Genomic DNA, 21,297 nt, shown 5'->3' with positions numbered 1-21,297 from the left:
AAGGGTTGTTATAGGGGCAGAATCAAGACATCAATCAGTTCGCGTGTTTTGCATGGTCTACTGGCGCTTGCAAGTTTCTGTTCTGTACCGGTATGGCTGGAACTGCTATTGCGAATCACTCTGTAATTCACTCGATACTGACTTAGAAAATTAAAACTGCGAAAACAAGATAATAGGACTAGCGTATAGGTATATAAAGAATTATGGAAGTCTCTGAACAACTGCAAGGAGTGGTTGGCTGATACGATTAGAAGAGTACTAAGCACGACTTGGCGATTGCTTCTATGCTTCTTATTACCTGTAATGTTAATGGCTCAAAATTACGTTTCATTTTCCGACGGGATGACTGTAATGGAAGAACTGGGGGTGTGAATATTATCTGGGTTACTACGACTTGTATAAACCCGCATCCCTACCGTGGAAAAGTTAGTGTGGCCAATTTCATGAAGTTCGCTGAATTGCAAACCATAACAGAAGCACGCCATTTAGTTCTCAAAACTCAACATGTATTTCCACTTACTTGTCTTTGTGTTTATGACTTAAACTGGTAAGAGATATAATTTCCTCGCTAGAGGTATAGGAACTGTAAAATTCAAGAAAAGTTTATTTGTACTATCTCAGTTGCATGACATACATTATTGATGAATATTTTTAGTCATATATACTGAACTTCATCAGATCTGAGTGTCACAACTGCTGGTCGCCCACAATATTTTAGTTAAAACTAATAACCCAGTAAGAAACCTTCCAAACTTAACAGAAGCTCTCCTGCGAACCTTGCAGAACTAGCACTCCTGAAAGAAAGGATATTGCGGAGACATGGCTTAGCCACAGCCTGGGGGATATTCCCAGAATGAGATTTTCACTCTGCAGCGGAGTGTGGGCTGATACGAAACTTCCTGGCAGATTAAAACTGTGTGCCGGACCGAGACTCGAACTAGGGACCTTTGCCTTTTGCGGGCAAGTGCTCTACCAACTGAGCTACCCAAGCGCGACTCACGCCCCCTCCTCACAGCTTTACTTCTGCCAGTATCTCGTCTACTACCTTTTAAACTGAACAGAAACTCGCCTCCTTTCTTTCAGGAGTGCTAGTTCTGCAAGGTTCGCAGGAGAGCTTCTGTGACGTTTGAAAGGTAGGAGACGAGATACTGGTAGAAGTAAAGCTGTGAGGACGGGGCGTGAGCCGTGCGTGAGTAGCTCAGTTGGTAGAGCACTTGCCCGCGAAAGGCAAAGGTCCCGAGTTCGAGTCTCGGTCCGGCACACAGTTTTAATCTGTCAGGAAATTTGATATCAGCACACACTCCGCTGCAGAGTGAAAATCTCATTCTGGATTAGTCTTTTAGTATGGTGCGAGGAACCTGTTCTCGAAGTCTGTAAAGGGAACGTAGCTACATCCTGCATATGCGGAGTAATCAGTTTGTTACTTCGTCATGTAAATCTTCATGTGCAGGGACCACGACCTCAGCAACCAGTGACGCGAACAGCTGGGCTACGTGGCCGATCGAAGGTCACTAAAGCGTGTAAACTGAGACGGGGGGCCCATTAGGAACATTGGTGTGGGGGTGGACCAGAGGCCGACCGCTGGTGGAGCGCCGAGCGCTGGCCCGGAGCGGGCAGAGCGCAGCTGGGAGCAGGATGCGGGATGCGGCAGTTGATTTGTGCGTCCGTCTGCCGGCCGCGGGGCGCCCCGGCGTGTTTGCGGCGCGGGCATAAATACTGGATCCCACCGCTGGCCACGCACACACAGCCAGCCCCCGGTCCTGTGTACATTATCCAGTCGGCAATTCGCACAATCAACACGAAGAGGCCCGGTTCGCCACAAACAAACATATTGTCGCTTAGCGCGCGTCGCCGCTGACAGTCGCTGCGCGCCTTCCCGGCCGGTCCGTCGACTGCGCGCCAACACTTTGCGCCAGCTGAATCAGCGGCGATTGCAGCTAAGCGCCCGCCGCGCCGCTGTCACTGTGTGGCAACACTCTCCGCCACTTGCTGCCCGCGTTCCCACGCTCTAGGTTATTTCAGCCCCTGCTGTCCGCTTTGTACACTCCGACTTCCCGGATGATCCAAATGAATTTCTTCCAGCCACACACGTTGCGTCTGTATACCGCAAACTACGTAATCATCTGCATACTTCTGAGGTTGTTACGGCGTGACTGATACACACTGGCGGAAAGTACACTACTGGCCATTAAAATTGCAACACCAAGAAGAAATGCAGATGATAAACGGGTATTCATTGGACAAATATATCAGAACTGACACGTGATTACATTTTCACGCAATTTTGGTGCTTAGATCATGACAAGTCAGAACCCAGAACAACCCCCTCTGGCTGTAATAACGGCCTTGATACGCCTGGGCATTGAGTCAGAGCTTGGATGGCGTGTACAGGTACAGCTGCCCATGCAGCTACAACACAGTAGCGACTGACGTATTGTGACGAGCCAGTTGCTCGGCCACCATTGACCAGACGATTTCAGTTGGTGAGAGATCTGGAGAATGTGCTGGCCAGGGCAGCAGTCGAACATATTCTGTATTCAGAAAGACCCGTACAGGACCTGCAACATGCGGTCGTGCATTATCCTGCTGAAATGTAGGGTTTCGCAGGGATCGAATGAAGGGTCGAGCCACGGGTCGTAACACATCTGAAATGTAACGTCCACTGTTCAAAGTGCCGTCACTGCGAATAAGATGTGACTGAGAGGTGTAACCAATGGCACCCCATAACATCACGCCGGGTCATACGCCAGTATGGCGATGACGAATACACGCTTCCAATGTGCGTTCGCCGCGATATCGCCAAACACGGATGCGACCATCATGACGCTGTAAACAGAACCTGGATTCATCCAAGAAAATGACCTTTTGCAAATGGTCCACTCAGGTCCGTCGTTGAGTACACCATCGAAGGCGCTCCTGTGTGTGATGCAGCTTCAAGGGTAACCGCAGCCATGGTGTCCGAGCTGATAGTCCATGCTGCTGCAAACGTCGTCGGACTGTTCGTGCAGATGATTTTGTCTTGCAAACGTCCCCATCTGTTGACTCAATGATCGAGACGTGGCTGCACGATCGGTTACAGCCATGCGGATAAGATGCCTGTCATCTCGACTGCTAGTGATACGAGGCCGTTGGCCTCCAGCAGGGCGTTCCGTATTACCCTCCTGAACCCACCGATTCCATATTCTGCTAACAGTCAAGAGATCTCGACCAACGCGAGCAGCATTGTCGCGATACGCTAAACCGCAATCGCGATAGGCTACAATCCGACCTTTATCAAAGTCGCAAATATGATGGTACGTATTTCTCCTCCTTACACGAGGCAACACAACAACGTTTCACCAAGCAACGCCGGTTAACTGCTGTTTGTGTATGAGTAGTCGGTTGGAAACTTTCCTAATGTCAGCACGTTGTAGGTGTCGCCACCGGCGCAACCCTCTGTGAATGCTCTGAAAAGCTTATTATTAGCATATCACAGCATCTTCTTCCTGTCGGTTAAATTTCGTGTCTGTAGCACGTCATCTTCGTGGTGTAGCAATTTTAATTGCCAGTAGTGTAAATAGCAACATCAAAATGGTTCATATAGAGAAATCAACGTACGGCAATACATGTGTCTAGCTAATATACGTAAGTGATTAAATTCCAAGATCACACCTTAATGTAAGCACGAGATAAGCTGTTGCCAAAGGAAATGGTGGTACATTTGTAACCGTTTAACCGGCAGAACGTTGAATACAAGCATGCAAACGTGCATATATTGTGTTGTACGGGATCCAGGGTTCGATTCCCGGCGGGGTCAGGGATTTTCTCTGCCTCGTGATGACTGGGTGTTGTGGGATGTCCTTAGGTTAGTTAGGTTTTTGTAGTTCTAAGTTCTACGGGACTGATGACCATAGATGTTAAGTCCCATAATGCTCAGAGCCATTGTGTTGTACAGGTGTCGGATGTCACTTTACAGGATGGAGTTCCATGCGTGTTGTGTTTGATTGGTCAATACAGGCACAGTTTATGCTTGTTGTGGATGACATGTGAGTTGTCGTCCAATAATATCGTATATGTGCTCGATTCGAGACAGATATGGCTATCCAGTAGGTCAAGGCACTCTGTAGATACACTGCAGAACATGTTGAGTTCCAGCAGTAGTATGTGGGCGAGCGCTATCCTGTTAGAAAACCCCCTCTGGAATGAAACTTCCTGGCAGATTAAAAATGTGTGCCGGACCGAGACTTGAACTCCGCACCTTTGCCTTTCACAGGCAAGTGCTCTACCATCTGAGCTACCCAAGCACGACTCATGCCCCGTCCCCACAGCTTCACTTCTGCTAGCACCCCTTCTCCTACTTTCCAAACTTTACAGAAGCTCTCCTGATGGTAGAGCACTTGTCTCTTTAAAAAGTATGTTGGGAGTAAAAGTCAACAACAATGAAAGAAATTTGAATTTTTAATTTTTTTTGTTGTTGTCTTGAAGTCGGTGCCATATGCTACTAAAATGCATTTATATTGCTAAGAGTGTACTAAGAGGTATTTTCAGATACTAAATTCCAAAGTAGAGATGAGTACTTCTATAAAAGGTGTGTCGTTAATATAATTCAACAACAGTTAACAATTTTTTTAAATTATTTTCCGTGTGGTCATGAAGTACCCCCTCCTCACTGCCCCCCCCCCCCCACCCCCTGGTAAAGTGAGCTATTGAAACTTTTTGGTATTGTTAGGATTAATTGGATAAATCCACTGTACTCTGTTTATCTTTCTTTTTAAGTGACGATAAACTAAAAGCCATGGCAGCGTTTGTTCTCGTTCCATTGCACTAGTACCGTGCTGGGTGACTGTGAAGGAAGAAAATGAGGGGCGCCACCGTACCGTGCACAACAGCCAAATAAATGTAAAATCCCCACGGCGGCATGCCGTGTACACGGTGCCGCGTAGACGGCTGTCGGACGAGTGTGAAATGGCTCGACACACTGTTCCAGCAGGTACTGACGTGATCGATGGTGTGTCCGTCTCGGAGATCTGCCCGCGGAAGCGCGCACGCAATTTGTGCAGTGGAGCGTTCCTCTTCAGGGCCGCTACAGAAAGCCGGCGTGCCACAAAGGAGCGGGACTGGGCAGTTTGCGGGATAATTTAAATAGGCGCGCGAGGCGGCCGCTGCAGTAATGACTGTTTTGATAAGATTCTCGCCGCCTACAAAAGGCGGCGTCGGCGAATCGCGCCGTCGCGCGTAGCCCGCCGGCCCATTGTGTCGCTCCTGGCCGGCTGTTTGCATAAACAGGGCAAAACAAACAATTAGCAGCCGTCGCCACAATGCGAGTCCGCGGAGATAATAAAAATAATGAATGGGAAAAAGGACGCCGGCAAACAGACGGCGCCGGCCGGAGTCTTCATTGAACACAGACAAAAGGTATTTGCTTAGTGGGCGGCCGTGCGAGCTCGGACACGCGGCACGCCTGTCAGACGCTCATTCGGAAGGCAGCTGCGCGTGACGCCGGCTGCGTGGGCGGCAGACAGACAGAGACCGGCCTATCCGCTGTACACGTCAATAGTGCCCGGGAGCACGAGAGCGCTTGCGAGTCCTTGGCAGGCAACACTGTACGGAATGACAGCTTATTCTTCACCGAAGAAAGGAACGGAGATTAAGGATTAAGTCTCGTCGATGGCGCATACGACTTTTGATTCGGAAAGCTAGAGAGGTAAATCGGCTGTTCTCTTTTTAAACAAACCAATACGGCTCAAAATGAGATTTTTCACTCTGCAGCGAAGTATGTGCTGACATGGAACTTCCTGGCAGATTAAAACTGTGTGGCGGATCGAGACTCGAAATAGGAACCTTTGCCTTTCGCAGGCAAGTGTTCCACCGACTGAGCGTCCCAAGCACGAATCACGACCCGTCCTCACAAAATGATAATTTCGTTCTGGAAACATCCCCCCCCCCCCCCCCCCCCCCCCCCCCCCCGCCGGTGGTGTCACCGCAATATCCTCTCTTCCAGGAGAGCTAGTTCTTCAAGGTTCTCAGAAGAGCATCTGTGAAGTTGGGAAGGTTGGAGACGAGGTACAGGCAGAACTGAAGTTGTGAGGACGGGTCGTGAGTCCCGCTTGGGTAGCTCAGACGGTAGAGCCCTTGCCCGCTAAGGGAAAAGGCCTCGAGTTCGAGTCGCGGTCCGGCACACAGTTTGAATCTGCTGGGAAATTTCAAACCAATACGGCATTTGTGTTAAAGATACTGTTAGTAGCCTGTTTAGGTTTTTATATTGGTAAAGCCACGTAGTGCTCTGTATGAAAATCACTGACTGCGCTCTGTGTGCACACTGTGGCTGGTTGGACTTACTGGTGGAATATTCGGTGTTGTAGTGTTGGGCAGTTGGATGTGAACAGCGCGTAACGTTGGACAGTTGGAGGTGAGCCGCCAGCAGTGCTGGATGTGGAGAGAGAGAGAGAGAGAGAGAGAGAGAGAGAGATGCCAGAGTTTTGAGAGGTCGCTATTAGTGGACGATCTGGACGTGCGTCCGCCAGACAAAGGAACGTGATTTTCATACAGAGCGCTACGTGGCGTTACCATCATGAAACTCTAAACAGCCTACTTACAATACTTACAGACAAATTAAAACGGTGTCCCTTCCCGGGAAATTCCCAACCTCGCTGTGCTATTCAGAAACGAGACGTGACCCACCATATGCCACTACTTCTCGTCTGATTTCTAAACTTCACAGAAATTATTTGAATCTTTCCGGCAAACACAAAGAAACACGTACCAGACTGGGACTCAAGCCTGGGATATTGCCGAGCATGCTCAACTGCACAGTCAAAGATCCATTCTACAAACAACCTCTAGGCTGGGGCTAAGCTATTTCTCCCGACATCTTTTTTTTTTCTTTATTTTTATTTCAATGAGTTCTACTCCAGCAAGGAGAGTTTCTGGGAATTTTGGAAATAAAGAGGGGGCTCTGGTAGAGAGTCGTGCTCGGATAGCTCACCATTTGGTAAGAAGGAATATCCATAACACCATTCATTCCGATGCACGGCATAAGATTGATTTGAGATATGCTATCTGATCAAAAATATTAGAGCATATTAATATTGAGTGTGTCCACCTTTCGTCTTTCTGATGGCTGGAACTCTGCTTGGAACACTTTCAGTAACGCGTCTGAGTGTCTGTAGAGCAGTGGCAGCCCATTCTTCCTCAAGAGACGAAATCAGAAAAGGCAGTGACGTTGGCCACTGGGATCTGGAGCGAAGCCCACGTTCTAACTCACCCCAGGTATGTTTCATTGGGTACAAGTCGGTACCCTGGGTAGGCCAGTCCACTTCAAGAATGTTATTATCCACAAGGCATTGCCTCACAGGTGCTGCTTTTCGCCAGGGCACATTGTTATGGCGATACAAACAAGGTTCGTTTCCGAATTCTTCCTTTGCTGTACGTAGTATAAAATGCTATTAAATGTGCTTTCCTCCTTCCGCATTTAGCGTTTTCTTAAGAGCCACAAGGAGACCACTCCCTGATCACAAAAAAAGGCCCCGAAACTGTGATATTTCACTGTTGGCTCTACACGTCGTGGCAAGTAGCGTTCTCCCGGACCTCGCCAAACCAAGACACCTCCATCGGATTGCGCGGGTATTGAGTTAGTATCAATCCAAATCACCAGTCTTCAGTCATTCACTGTCGAATGGCATCGCTCTTTACAGCATTTCAATCAGCCCTTAGCACTCACAACAGAAATGTGTGGCTTATCAGGAGCTGCTCGACCATTTTGCACCATTCTTTTCAACTCCTCACCCACAACCATTGTGCTATCTGGACTCCATACTACTTTTTTGTAACCACCCCGTGCAATGGTCTACGATCCCTGTCCGTCAGTACATAAGGCTCGCCTTGCCTTGGTTTAGCGCTCGTTGTTCCTTCGCGTTTCCACTTCACAGTCGCGTCACTCTTGGGCAGCGTTCGAAGGCTTGCAATGTCCTTGATGCACTTATCACTCAGGCGACAAACAAGGACCAGTCCACGTTCGAACTCACTGAGCTCTCTTGACCAATCCATTTTGCTGTTACTTCTTCTCTGCTGCCGACACAGTATCCCCCATTTCCTTTTATACTGGTGGGTACCCCTCTCTTGACATCTAGTGGTCAATTTCGAATTACGTAGGGTCATACTGATACTTCAGAACAGAGAGTGTCTATGTTACATATTACTTCCTCTCGCTTACAGATGTAGGGTTTATACACTTGCTCCTACAGTTGAATGTTCGCGAATGCAACAGGGAGGGGAAAACAAAGGTGGAAGCAGACTGTCACATTATGTGCAGTGCCATAAAGTAGCATCGCCTGGGCATTACAGATGTGGATGTATTTAGGAAGTGCACACTGCTATATTTCAAATCAGTCCCCGTCGCCTGCCCCATGCTGTAGGCTCGAATAATGTTTTCTTGGTTTCAGTAAAATCCTTTAGGTGAATACCTTTTTACGGCTCTATTCATCTTCAGGATAGTTAGTGGTAACGCTGTGGTTATAGCAGTGGACACAGATTCGGAAGCAACTCAAATTCTTGTGTGGACATTATACACTGAAAAAACAATTGCGCTGCTATAATTTTTTTATTGAGCTGTTCTGATTGATATGAACTCATTTCGAATCCTATGGTCATTTTCAAGCTATATCCTTAGCACATCGTTAACGCTGGTGCTATCGAAATGTTAGTCCAGATGGAGATGTATTAACCTTCAGTTTATGCAGGTACTGCACACTATTTTTTAGACGGTCGACTATTATTGTATTTGACAACTTCTTTTGAGAGTTTTTAACGATGTAGATAAGTGTAAATAAAAGTACTGATAACTGAAATTTGGCCATCCGAATGGGAATTTTCTGTGGTTTCCCTAAAATTGCATAAGACGAACGCCGCGGGAGTCCACTGAAGAAAATATGAAATGGTACGAACGCGTAAAATCAGTATTAGGGCAAGTGACCCACAGATTTAGATTTATTGCAAGGGTTCTGCGGAATAGTTGTGAATCTGTAAAGCAAATGGAATACAAGGCGTTGATGAGACTAATTCTCTACTACTCCAGCGTGTGGAGTCCTTTCCAAGTGGGCATGATCACAGACTTCGAACGAATCCAAAAACGCGCTGCAAGGATCTTAACAGGACTGGAGTGAAACAGTAATTCGCAAAGAACTTAAATGGGAATCCTTGGAACAGATGCGAGGCAGTTATCGTGAAACACTGTTGGATGCGTCCATAGCACATATATTGCCATATTCGTATATCACGCGGAGGAATCACGAGAATACGGCTAGAGAGATAAGCGTGCATACATTTTTTCCTCGATCAGGATGCGAATGGATTAGGAGAGAAAAACATTAATACAGGTACAAAGCACCCTCTGCTATGCGCTGCGGAGAATATACGTAGAAGTTGATGTAAACACTGACGATTTCCTTCGTGATGCTGTCACTTCCGCGGTTGTGCTCCGTCTGTAAAGACCTAGTTAGACAGTGATCTTCGTTCACGTTCAAGCCGAAGAGGTGTAGAGCATTGACCTTTCCCCTTATCGTCTATATCGATTACATATACTTGAGTTATTCTCAGCAATGTGTTACTACGTCTCTCCTCCGCGCCATAACCACAAAAAACTTTCCTGCTGTGCGAAAACAGCCGGTTGCCACGTACCGGAAGCACAGTTGCTGCTACGCTTCAGTTTCCAAACTGCGATATGATAGTGCGTCACACATGTTGCCGGTGCGGAAAATAAAATTGTGACGGTCGGAAGAGACGACTACGAGCCATCCCGCCTGTTGCCACGGCTGGCGGTGCAGAGCTATTAGCGTTTCGGTTACGCTCTCCATCCTCGGTACGGCTTCCACGAGCGCTGTTGCGTTACGTGCCGGCCTCGCGACCATCAGGGGGCGCGCAGAGCGTCTACCCTTCCCGGCCGGCACTATTACCGCCTCGCCCGACACTTCACGTAAAAGCTCGCGTGCTAATCGATTTTTCGCACGTTGTCGGTAGTAATCGCCAGCACTTCCAAAAGCGGCGGCGGCTCTGTTTCCCTCTCTCCTCTCGCACTGTGCGCGCCGCCCCCGCCGCCCCCTCACCGCATCTCATTCTGGAGCAATCCACGGCGTCCATTTCCAGGCACGAAAGCGGCGAACCGAAGAGGGCGGTCGGCCAGCCGCTTACCTGGCCCGCAATTTCGTATCCTTGCAGCGGAGTGTACTCCCGCTACTAATATTGACTCAATTACCGAGAGAAAGCACCGGCGTTCTCCTCGCGGTGCCCTACCCCGCGCGACTGTGTGCGCACGCGTGAGTGTGTGTGAAAGAGAGAGAGCTAGAGAGGGAGAGGAGCGAGATGAGTGGAGGAGTGGGACAGGTTAGGCAGCGGCCGGCGGGCGCGTCAGCAGAACGGCGCCGCGCGAGGACACAGAGGAAGAAGGGAAAAGAATGGCGAACGAGGTTTCCGCGGCACCTTGTGCCGTCAGCACAAGATACATTGTTTCGTTATTAACACAAGTTGCTGACAGGAAAGCAAATAAGCTTTAATGGAAACGTTAATGAATAGAAATGGCGGTAGCGAGGTATGGGGAGATGGGAGGGAAGGGTGGCAGAGGGGGGAGGAGGTGAGGGGTGGGGAGAGAGGGGCAGGAGGAGAAGAAAGAGGAGGGTAACTGCGTAGGAGGAGAAAGGGGGAAGAAGAGAGAACAGTGCGAGCGGTTGGCTGGGGGCACGTTGCCAGCATCGCGTCAGGTCAAACTCAATTTGTACGTCTCGCGAGTCCTCTCTGGGGACGGCGGGACGCCCGCAAGCACTCAGACCACCGCTTCTGTGCTCCCTCGCATTTGCGCCTAGCACTGTGATTTATAGATCGATTCTCATTTTGCGCTCAGTAACGACAAACGCCGGAATTGCGATCACAGAAATTTCACTTCATCTGTCCAATATCACTTCAACACTTGCGTAAGTACACAGTGTGTGGAGGAAAATTCGAGAGCTCGTGAAGTATCAAAGACTTGATGCACCGAATAGACACCAGACAGATGCCCTTCTCTTCCTGTCCTGCGCTAAAGATTTCCGTTTGTTCATCCCAACCATACCGAACATCTTCCATATTTTATCCTCAGTTTTCAGTCGCTATCTACGCCTACAAATTTTCATCTCCTATTGTTACTTCCAAACTTTTTGTAGCTGTTTACATCACTGATCGAAGATGTGACACACAATATACACACAGTACAATCAAATATCGCCTGATTTCAGTCGTAGACATTGAATAATCCTCCACTCGTATCACGTGGCACAACACTTTCTTACTGTTCCGTGATCGAGGGAGAACTGTGCTTGGGAAGAAAGACTCTCACTACACCTCCTCATGAGCACCTTTTTTCTGATTTTGCAAGTTCAATTAGCGTCATATACAGTGTGTTTCAAAATCTTTGCTTGAAACTTCTAGCAGTGACAGATGACGTTATATGGAACAACACAAACTTTTCAGCGACGTTAGTATTCGCTGGCCTTTGAACGACGAGATTTCACCAAACTAGCAGCGTGTACTAACCAGGTGTGTTTCGTACTACTTAGACGCGAATGAGGAACTTCAATTTTTCTGCTATTTCATACGGAGCATATGACTGGATTGTAGGCAAGACGCAAGGCATACTCACATCGTAGAATACCTACGCCCTGCCGCCTCTCGGGAGCATAACCAATATAAGAAGACTCCTAGCACTGCTGAGAAGCGTCAGCGAACATTCTCTATACAACAGAAGTTGTCCCCATGACGTGATCTGTCACACCTAGACTTTTCATGCAAGGACTTTGAAAGACACTGCATGTGGGAAGAAGTAATACTTCTCCTGAATCCTGTTCGAACACAGACTCTCGGAATTTTAACACTGCATCCTTTCTTCGTGCAGACGCCTCGCCTGGGTCCGCCACTGGAGCTGAATAAGCATCCCTGCGATGCTCTCGCACCTGATGAACCAACCTTTGTCAAATCGCAACTCTCCTTTGTATTTGTCGCGGCTCCCCCCGTCGTAGGTTCGTCCTTTCTTGGGCATTAATGTGTGTGTGTTGTCCTTACCGTAAATTAGTTAAGTTAGATTCAGTAGTGTGTAAGCCTTGGGACCGATGAGCCCAGGAGTTTGGTCCCATAGAAGGTTAACCAAAAATTTCCAACTTCCTCTTCTAATCACGCGAGATGAGCTTCCCTAACTGATCATGAATATTCAAGAAGCGATCTACAGAGGTTCTGTGGTGGATTTCCATTTCATAGCGATTCTTCCTATGAATCTGACGTTACTATAAGTAGTTTTATGTGATCATTCCCCTTTAATCAACTGCGGACACATCCTCTCAATATTTTTACGTTATGGCTGTATGCCGAGAATTCCAACCATGAAATCAAAATATATATTTGGCCTTTTCGTTGATTTATACAGAGTGATCTGGAAGCTCACCGACAACTTTCCAGAGGTGGTAGCATGGACAAAAAGAAGAAAAAACGTTGAGTAACTATGGGCTGTAAAGAGCAAACGTACAATGGACGATGCATTAATGCACTTGCGGTTCCATTTTCTGGGAAAACACAGAAGCGCGACGTACGACGGTCACTCCAAAAGAAATGCACACATTTTTTTTTAAAAATCCGTCTTTTATTCTACATGTTTTAAGTTTTTACAGTGTGTAGATATACCCTTTAGAAACAATATTTTCATTCCTCCACATAATTACCATCCTCTCAAATTCCTTACGCCTTCTTGGAACCAGCGCCTGTCTACCCGCACGGTAAAATTATGGACCAACCTGTTGGAGCCACTGTTTGGCAGCGGTCGTAAGGGAGTCATCATCTTCAAACCTTGTTCCACGAAGAGAGTCTTTCAGTTTCCCAAAGAGATTATAGTCACATGGAGCCAGGTCAGGACTGTAAGGCGGGTGTTTCAGTGTTGTCCATCCGAGTTTTGTGATCGATTCCGTGGTTTTTTGCCTGACATGTGGTCATGCATTGTCGTGAAACAGCAAAATATCCTGGTTTTGCCGATGTGGTCGAACACGACTCAGTCGAGCTTGAAGTTTCTTCAGTGTCGTCACATCTGCGTCAGAATTTATGGTGGTTCCACTTGGCATGATGTCCACAAGCAGGAGTCATTCTGAATCGAAAAAGGACCGTAGCCATAACTTTTCCAGCAGAAGATGTGGTTTTGAATTTTTTTTTTCTTGGGTGAATTTGCATGATGCCACTCCATTGATTGCCTCTTTCTCTCTGGTGGAAAACGATGGCGCCATGTTTCATCACCTGTCACAATTCTTCCAAGAAATTCATCTCCACCATTCTCGTACTGTTCCAAAAGTTCGCTGCATACCGTTTTTCTCGTTTCTTTGTGAGCCACTGTCAACATCCTGGGAACCCACATGTCAGTAACCTTTTTTAACGCCAACACTTTCAGTATTCTACAAACACTTCCTTCTCCTATCCCAACGTAGCGTGACAATTTGTTCACTGTGATGCGTCTGTCAGCAGCCACCAATTCCTTAACTCTGTGCACATTATCTGGAATGTGTGCAGTACGAGGCCTGCCGCTGCGAGGACAATCCTCAGTATTGCCGTGCCCGCTTTCATCACGTAACCTGGTTGCCCGCCGACTAACTGTCCTGCGATCGACAGCAGCATCTCCATACATCTTTTTCAACCTCCTTTGGATGTTTCCTACTGTCTCGTTTTCACGGCACAGGAATTCTATGACAGCACGTTGCTTCTGACGAACGTCAAGTGTGGCAGCCATGTTGAAGACATGCTGTGACGGCGCCACTCACGGGAAGAGGTTGAACTGAGTTTGGAAACAGGTGGGAAGGATGTACGAGGGCTGTCCAGAAAGTAAGTTACGATCGGTCGCGAAATGGAAACGACTATGAAAATCCCACAAAGCTTTGCAAAGATGTGTTGGTCAGTGTCTCTAGTATGACTCTAGGTAGAATTATGTTGCTCTTTTCATTCCTGAGCTCTTAGTGAGCGCGTAAATATGTTATAGAAAACAGTGTCTCCCGCCAAGTACGAGGGCCTGGTGAGAATTTTCCCCTGAAGCTATGCAACCAACATTACATAACTGTCGTGCGGTTTCTTCTTCAAGACAATTCTCAGCCTCATTCTGCAGGGGCAATGAAGATGTTCCTGCATCGTTTCAATTGGAAATGTTTGGTTATCCACAATACAGCCCGTACTGAGTTTCATCTCTGCCCAAACGAACCGCTGGCCATGAGGACAACATTTTGGCACAGACAACGAGCTTTAGGCGAGCGTAGAGAATTGGCGGAAAGCACTGGCGGCTGCCTTCTATGATGAGGGTATTGGAAAGTTGGTGCAACGCTACGTCGAATGTCTGAGTCAGAACGGCGACTACGTAGAGAAGTAGCTGAAAGGTGTAGCTAACTGTTACAAATGAAACATTTCTGATTGGCACTGTGATTTTCATTTCGCGATCAATCGTAACTTTCTGGACTTTCTGGACAGCCCTCGTATCTACACACTGTAAAACTTTCACACATGCAAAACGAAAAGTGTAGTTCTGCAAAAATAGTGTGCATTTGTTTTGGAGTGACTCTCGTGTTTAAGTTTTGCACAAAACGCCGTGTCCTATTGACACGGCGCAAAACACCTGCTGCTGCGAGAGTCCCGCTTGAGAGAGACTCGAGCGCTGTAAGCAGCCGCTTGGCGCAGTCATCGGCAGACAGAGTGGAGCTGGACTTACCGGCGAGGTGTCCGTTCTCGTAGCCGGGGTAGTCGCCGTTGTCGAGGCGGTGCTTCTTGAGCGCGTGGTGGTGCGGCGCCAGGTGCGAGGCGGCGATGCTCAGCCCCACCGACGCCCGCTTCGGCGGCCGCCCAGGCCTGGAGCTGCGGAGTTGCACAGAGTTACTGTGGTTAGAGGCACCCGTTAGTAGGACTGGGGATCGGAACCCGGGACTCCAGCACCGCCGGCCGCCTCCCTACGACGGGGCCACTGGTGGGAACTCGACAAGCAGGGGGAAAGCGGCTGCCCCTTCTGCCCAAGCCTATGACGAAGAGACGAAGCCCGATCGAAACGAGGTACCTCCAATATCAGTGACTCGGTAACGTCTATCCAGGAGAAGTCAAGTCCTCTAATTGATGTCTATTGCAACCAGCCAACTGCATTCCGTACTCCTACAAAGCCTCATAATAAATGTATATTTCTGACACCGGAAGGCACTGTGCAAATGGACAGATTTCACTACCTGGGAGAATTTATAACAGGAAGGAACAGGAGGAAGGAGGGAATAACAGAGAGGATGAAGAAGATGAGGTCAGCCTTCTGCATGACGTGAGAGATATACAATAAAAAGAATATATCTACAGAGGCAAAGATAAGCCACTACAAGGCAACGGTGAGGAATGCGGTATTATATGCTGCTGAGACGATGACACTAGGAAGAAATGGGGCAGAGCAACTGGAGAAAGAAGAGAGAAAAATACTAGGTGCCCAAAATGGTGGAGAGAGGTGGATGCGAAGACCTAGGGGAGAATTGTAGCGGAACTTGAGAAGAATATCCGGGGAAATCGGATTCAAAAGGGCAAGGTTTGCCAGACACGTAGTTATTATGAGTATGGACAGAATGACGAAGGGAGTGTGGGAAACAACAGGGAGGACAAGGGGAAATACAGGAACCGAGTGAGTTGTTGAACATCGGAAGGACGGGTTGGAATTGGGGATCAAGGTCCAAGGAAGGGAAAATTGGAGGAACAAATGTACACCGACAAATATGCCGGAGAGCAATGACAGAGAACAATACAGGAAAAGATTAGAGTGTCACCAGTGGACCCGACAGGAGAAACGGAAACTGAAGATCTTGGAAGAAGAGCGGGAGAGAAGAAGAGAAAGAACGAAGTGGTTCAGGGAGAAGAGGAGAAAAATGCAGTCCACGAAGGGGCTACCCGTGGTCCTGCAGAGGCCGTAACGCTAGAAGAAGAAGAAGAAAAAGAAGAAGAAGATATTCCTGACATGGTCAGACTGGAGGCCATCTGCAGTTTACGGTAACTGAAGAAAGCTTCATAGGCGAAGATCGCTGAAAAGCATTTTGTTGGATGACCGTTTCGACAAAGCTATGCTGTCATCATTGGATCTTACGTTGCATAAGATCCCGAGCTATGCTGCCATAATTCGATTTTATGTTGCATAAGATCCGATGATCTCAGCATAGCTCTGTCGAAACCGGTCTTGCCATGTGGAGTTTTTTTTTTTAGTTACCATTCAAAAAATACGTTTTTAACTCTGCACAGTGCATTTAGAACGTTATGTAGCCATTTCCAGTTTTTTTTTTTTTTTTTAAATCATTGTACCTAACTGAGGAGCGCTACCGTGATTACCAAATGCTTTTCTTTTTTCCATCTCCCAAAGCCTCGTCTACCCGCTGTTCTTTCTGAGTTCTACTTCCCACATTTCAGCTGATATTATGCTTGGTTTATCTCATAAATCGATTATTTTCAATTACAATTTAGAATTTAGTTCTGTCCTGTAGTATGTCGTACGTAGCGCCTATTTGTACTGCACGTAATGCAGACCTCTACCAGAAGATCGAAAAATGTTTTGCAAGAACAGCTCCGCGTTCTGTTCCAGACGAAGTAGTTGGGACCGACCGACCGGCATGTCATTATCCAATGCCAACGGCGTCGTTCGGAGCCGGAATCAAGAGGCTTTGGGTGAGCAAACCGCTCTCCCTGCCGTTGTTGACTTTCCACTAATTTGCACTCAAGTAGATCCTCAATCGGTATCAAGAGGCTGAGGGCCCACCATTTAATTCCTCATACCAAGGCAAAATCCCTGGCAGCACCGAGAATCGAACGTGGGTCCTTCGCATATCATCCACAAATTCTAGCCATTCACCTACGGAGGCGGACGAAAAGTCATTTTGATAATCTCTTTATTCTCGTAATTTGGCCATAAAATTTCAGTCGCCTTTCCCTAAAAGTATGGAAAAGATATATTTTCTATTATTGATCTCTCTCGTGATTCTTACAATTACAACATGCTCTATGTCGGATTCTTGGCCGTGTCCTTTGCCCGACACGAAAACAAGCTATGTTTAGCTAAAAGGGTTGATAATCTACGTCTATTTTCAGAGCAGACAAACACATGTTCGAGAAAAAAAATTGGAGACCTGATAAAATTGTAAACAACACCTGCAAATTAGCCACTAATTTTCGAAATGACTCGCACTGCATTAAACAAAACAAGACGCTACTTTTATGACTGCCTGTGGCACACGTTTTTCCGAGAATGATGTCGCGCCCTGTAGATCAAAATTTTCAGTACGGATAAGACAAAATATGCCTATTACGACGGTAATTTTAAGCGTGAAATTCTCGGTGATACTGACTCAAGTTACAGAACACCTCCGTAGTTCGTCAGAAACATTTATTTTAAGCTCAAAAGCCACTAGCATATCTCTGTTCCTCGGAATCCTATTTTTTGTCGCTCCAAGAGGCGTCAAAATAATGAATGTGATCAGTGAAATGCAGGAAAAGAAAAGGACGTCAGTCAACCAGTATCATAACATACGATTAAGATGCGTGGGTACATACTACTCCTACAGTCCTATTAATGAGATCACATTTCTATTTATGGCTGTGTGCGCCAGTCACAGAGCACCTGGAACTGACATTGTCTACTGGAAACATTGCGTATGCTCCAGAGAAAGTCGTATACCCCACTAGCGAGCGATTCTGACGTTGAGGCACTGATGTGTTTAGTCAATGATAATTCATATGATATTCAATGTTCGAACTGTCCAGCAAATGAAATTGTGAATCTGCTACGTATTTTTCACCGAAGCTTCTAAAAAATGGGGTACATTCTCTTTCTTTTTTACGGGCGGCGGTGCATTGAATATTTAAATGGTTATGTGTCTGCAAGGGTGTTAAACAATCAGGACAGGAAGGACGGTTTATGAAATGGAAGACTGGGCTGGTAGATGTATGGCATGTTTACCAGACCCAGGAGCTATGAAAGGGAACGTTAGAGTGCATGATATGGCACAGGTAAGGAATGTTAGTAAACACACATACATATAAATTTAACATGAGGTACACAGACATTGTATAAAAACACATTTATCTTTCTAACACTAGAAATGTATGGTAACATATATGGAAAAAAACAGCGATCTGTAATTTTAATAAAACAATCAGTCAGCTGACGACTGGGATTCCTGGATGTACTACAGCTTTGCTCAGCGTCTAAGCGGGTCACCGATGGTGATCGCCTATGATCTGAGGATGCTCTCTCAAGGCTGAAACCTGTCACCATGCATAAAACATCTCTTTGCGGTCATGACTGATTGTTTCATTAAATTTTAGGAAATCCATGTTAATTCTGTTGTACTGAATTTCACACTTTTATTCTGACCGATTTCGATTTTCAGTCATCATCCAGGAAAAAGCAAAAATCATACTTTTACATTTCATACAGCATGCTACAGACGACTGCCATACTACATGGCATATTATGATACACAGCAACAATTATCAGTGAAATACTGTTACTCACTCCACTTAGACGCAGAATGAAAGAGTGTAAATGTAAATATAGTATGTCTTCGCTTTTCCCTGGATGTTGGTTGAAATAAAAGTGCAAAATTCAAAACAGCAAACTTAACAAGTAGTTTCTAAAATGTATTCATGCTGTAGACTGTCGCCTAAAGAAATTTTGAATCTCTGCCTGTTTTATTAAAACTAGAAATTAAGTTTTTAAATCAGTGTGAAGTCATGCGTTCAAGAATTGAAGTTGGATACAGCGTTGTAAAATTGTGTATAAAATTATTTAATTTAGCAAAGAAAAAGTAGTTCAACAAAAGCTGTTCCTAAAATATTGCTGTTCCTCCAAGTACCATGCATACTCCCTGATATTTGTCAAACTCTATAGATCACCCTCAAAAGTGCAGGCTGGTGTTCAGACACTGTCTGAAGCATTTTCAGATAATGTACGCATGCGTCCGCACACCTGGCAATGTGTTCAACATGATATTTTAGAATTTTTTTATGAACACTGCAGCTAGTTGGCAGTGTGCACGTACAGATCCAAACAGCGGACAATATTGCTAAATCTGTGCGTCTGAGAGTTATTATTTTTTTTCTTTTGCTGTCGGAATGGCGTGTATATCGGCCTACCAAACGAATTTACGGTATCTGACGCGGGATGTTACATGTGATCTTGAGAATATTGGAGCAGATGTGGCGTATTCACATTGTGGCGCTATCTGCATGCCTTTGAAACTGCTGGCTGTACGAAATATTTGAGGCTCAAATCATACGAAGCGTAGATAATCCTGAACTTTACGACACAAAATCGACGCTACTGTTTCAAACAGCACACCACTAATATCATATTCGAACATAACTGGATTGTTTTTCCTAGCTCATCTGCATTTTAATTCGTGTACATCTAGAGCAAACTGCCATTTTCGTCATACTGAGCCAAAATGAAAATCCCGTATAAGTCGTGGTATATCCTCCTACAGTCTCTCAATGACAACACTTTCCCGTAGACGACAGCGTTATTGCCGGCCGCGGTGGCCGAGCGGTTCTAGGTGCTTCAGTCCGGAACCGCGCTGCTGCTAAGGTCGCAGGTTCGAATCCTGCTTCGGGCATGGATGTGTGTGGTCCCTTTCGGTTAGTTAGGTTTAAGTAGTTCTAAGTCTAGGGGACTGAAGACCTCAGATGTTAAGTCCCATAGTGCTCAGAGCCATTTTTTTAACCTCCAGAAAAAATTGGCGCCAATTTCAAATTCCAAAAGGATAATGGTTGCAAAACCGTACTTGTCTTTATTATTATTTATTATTATTATTAGCCTACCTCCACTAGAAAATTGCGCCAAATACAAATTCCAGCACGATTATGTCCCGAATAGCAAAACTCATTTACTACTTTAACTGTCTCATTTCCTCATCTAATTCCCTCAGCATCACCTGATTTACTTTGACTGCATTGCATCATCCTCGTTTTGCTTTTGTTGATGTTCATCCTATACGGCGTATACACCACGTTAGGTGCGGTAATATGTTGTGCTTGTGGTGTTTGTGCAGTTTGTCCAGCTCGGTACAACAATGTGTAGAGGTGGGAGCAGCGCCTGTCACCGCCCGCCTGAGTGATGAAACGCCCTGCCGCGCTGCGGCCTTGCAGAGGCCATTCGCAGTGGGCCACCGCCAGCTGCCCGCCGTGATCTCCACTTCGCGCCGCCTGCCCACTGTGGTCTCGGCGGCTCCTCGCGCCGGTGCTTCGCCAGTCTCGTATCAGAAGGTTTTTGAGGCACGCCGCAGCGTAAAAAGGTTCGCGGGGGCGACTGCAGATGCGAGGCGGCGTAAATAGCTGTGCAGCGGCGCGCAGATCGAGGGGAGATCGCGATGCAAAGTTCGTGGCAGCCCACCTGCTCATGACGGCAGCTGCTGCGGCGAGTAACTGTTACTAAGTACATCGTCCCGGGTTTCGGGGTCCGCACTTTTATGAACATGCCAATTCACCATACAAGCTAGCTCTAACAAGTGAATGGTGTCACTGAATAAATTCATATATACGTCCTTTTGGAAATCGCCGGAAGCTCTCTTCTCCGCCCGATAGAAGCATCTACGGCGTACATTGTCCGTGGAAATATAGACAGCGCCCGAGGGCGACCGTGGGCACCTATTCAACTCCGCATCGAGCAGATTTCACCTGTCGTGATGTCGACTTGTAGGAAAGATGCATCTTACATCACGCTTGTCAGCCCTATTGCTTCCTGTACATCAAGCAGTTCGCCTGATACGAACTGGTCAAATTGCGAAGGCACGAACTGGTCAAATCGCGAAATATTTAGACCAACCTCGTAGCGTGTGTTCTCTGTGGTAATATTCGACAGTTTCACCGCCGATCTCGTCGAAAAACATTGGGACACCCACGCAAAGAGACAAAAAAAAAAAAAAATCAGATAACAGCCTTTCAGTTACTGGGACGAGGGGAAAAGAACAAACGTATCATCTGATGAAACAATGTATTACAGTAACTGCGAAACGTTTGTGTAGAACGATCGTGCTTGTAACATTTCGGTCGTTCTTCATACATCAACAGGCTCCTTTACACGCAGCTGCGAGAGTTAATTTTTAATGTGACCGAGTTGTGAATATTATAGAACCACCCTGCCGTGACCATCGATTTTAAACAAATCGACGTTGCATCAGCGAAATGTTGCCGGCCGCGGTGGTCCAGCGGTTCTAGCCGCGCAGTCGCAGGTTCGAATCCTGCCTCGGTCATGGATGTGTGTGATGTCCTTAGGTTAGT

At 46.7% G+C, this 21,297-nt stretch overlaps 1 protein-coding gene across 8 annotated transcripts in view; it reads right to left on the bottom strand.

Moving 5' to 3' along the window:
* Nucleotides 1-21,297, bottom strand: part of LOC126279103 (dachshund homolog 1-like) — an 854,344-nt gene that overhangs the window by 498,367 nt on the left and 334,680 nt on the right. For 6 of the 8 annotated variants that reach the window (XM_049979575.1, XM_049979579.1, XM_049979577.1 and 3 more), the window contains one exon: nucleotides 14,726-14,868. In XM_049979575.1, the coding sequence (XP_049835532.1) occupies nucleotides 14,726-14,868 (143 nt within the window). The remainder of the gene's footprint in view (nucleotides 1-14,725; nucleotides 14,869-21,297) is intronic. The other 2 variants (XM_049979576.1, XM_049979581.1) reach the window with 1 other exon arrangement.

Source organism: Schistocerca gregaria, chromosome 6 (genome assembly GCF_023897955.1).
Source record: "Schistocerca gregaria isolate iqSchGreg1 chromosome 6, iqSchGreg1.2, whole genome shotgun sequence".
Classification (NCBI taxonomy): Eukaryota; Metazoa; Arthropoda; class Insecta; order Orthoptera; family Acrididae; genus Schistocerca; species Schistocerca gregaria.
The sequence above is the reverse complement of the archived record's forward strand: the minus strand, read 5'-3'. Positions and strand labels throughout refer to the sequence as shown.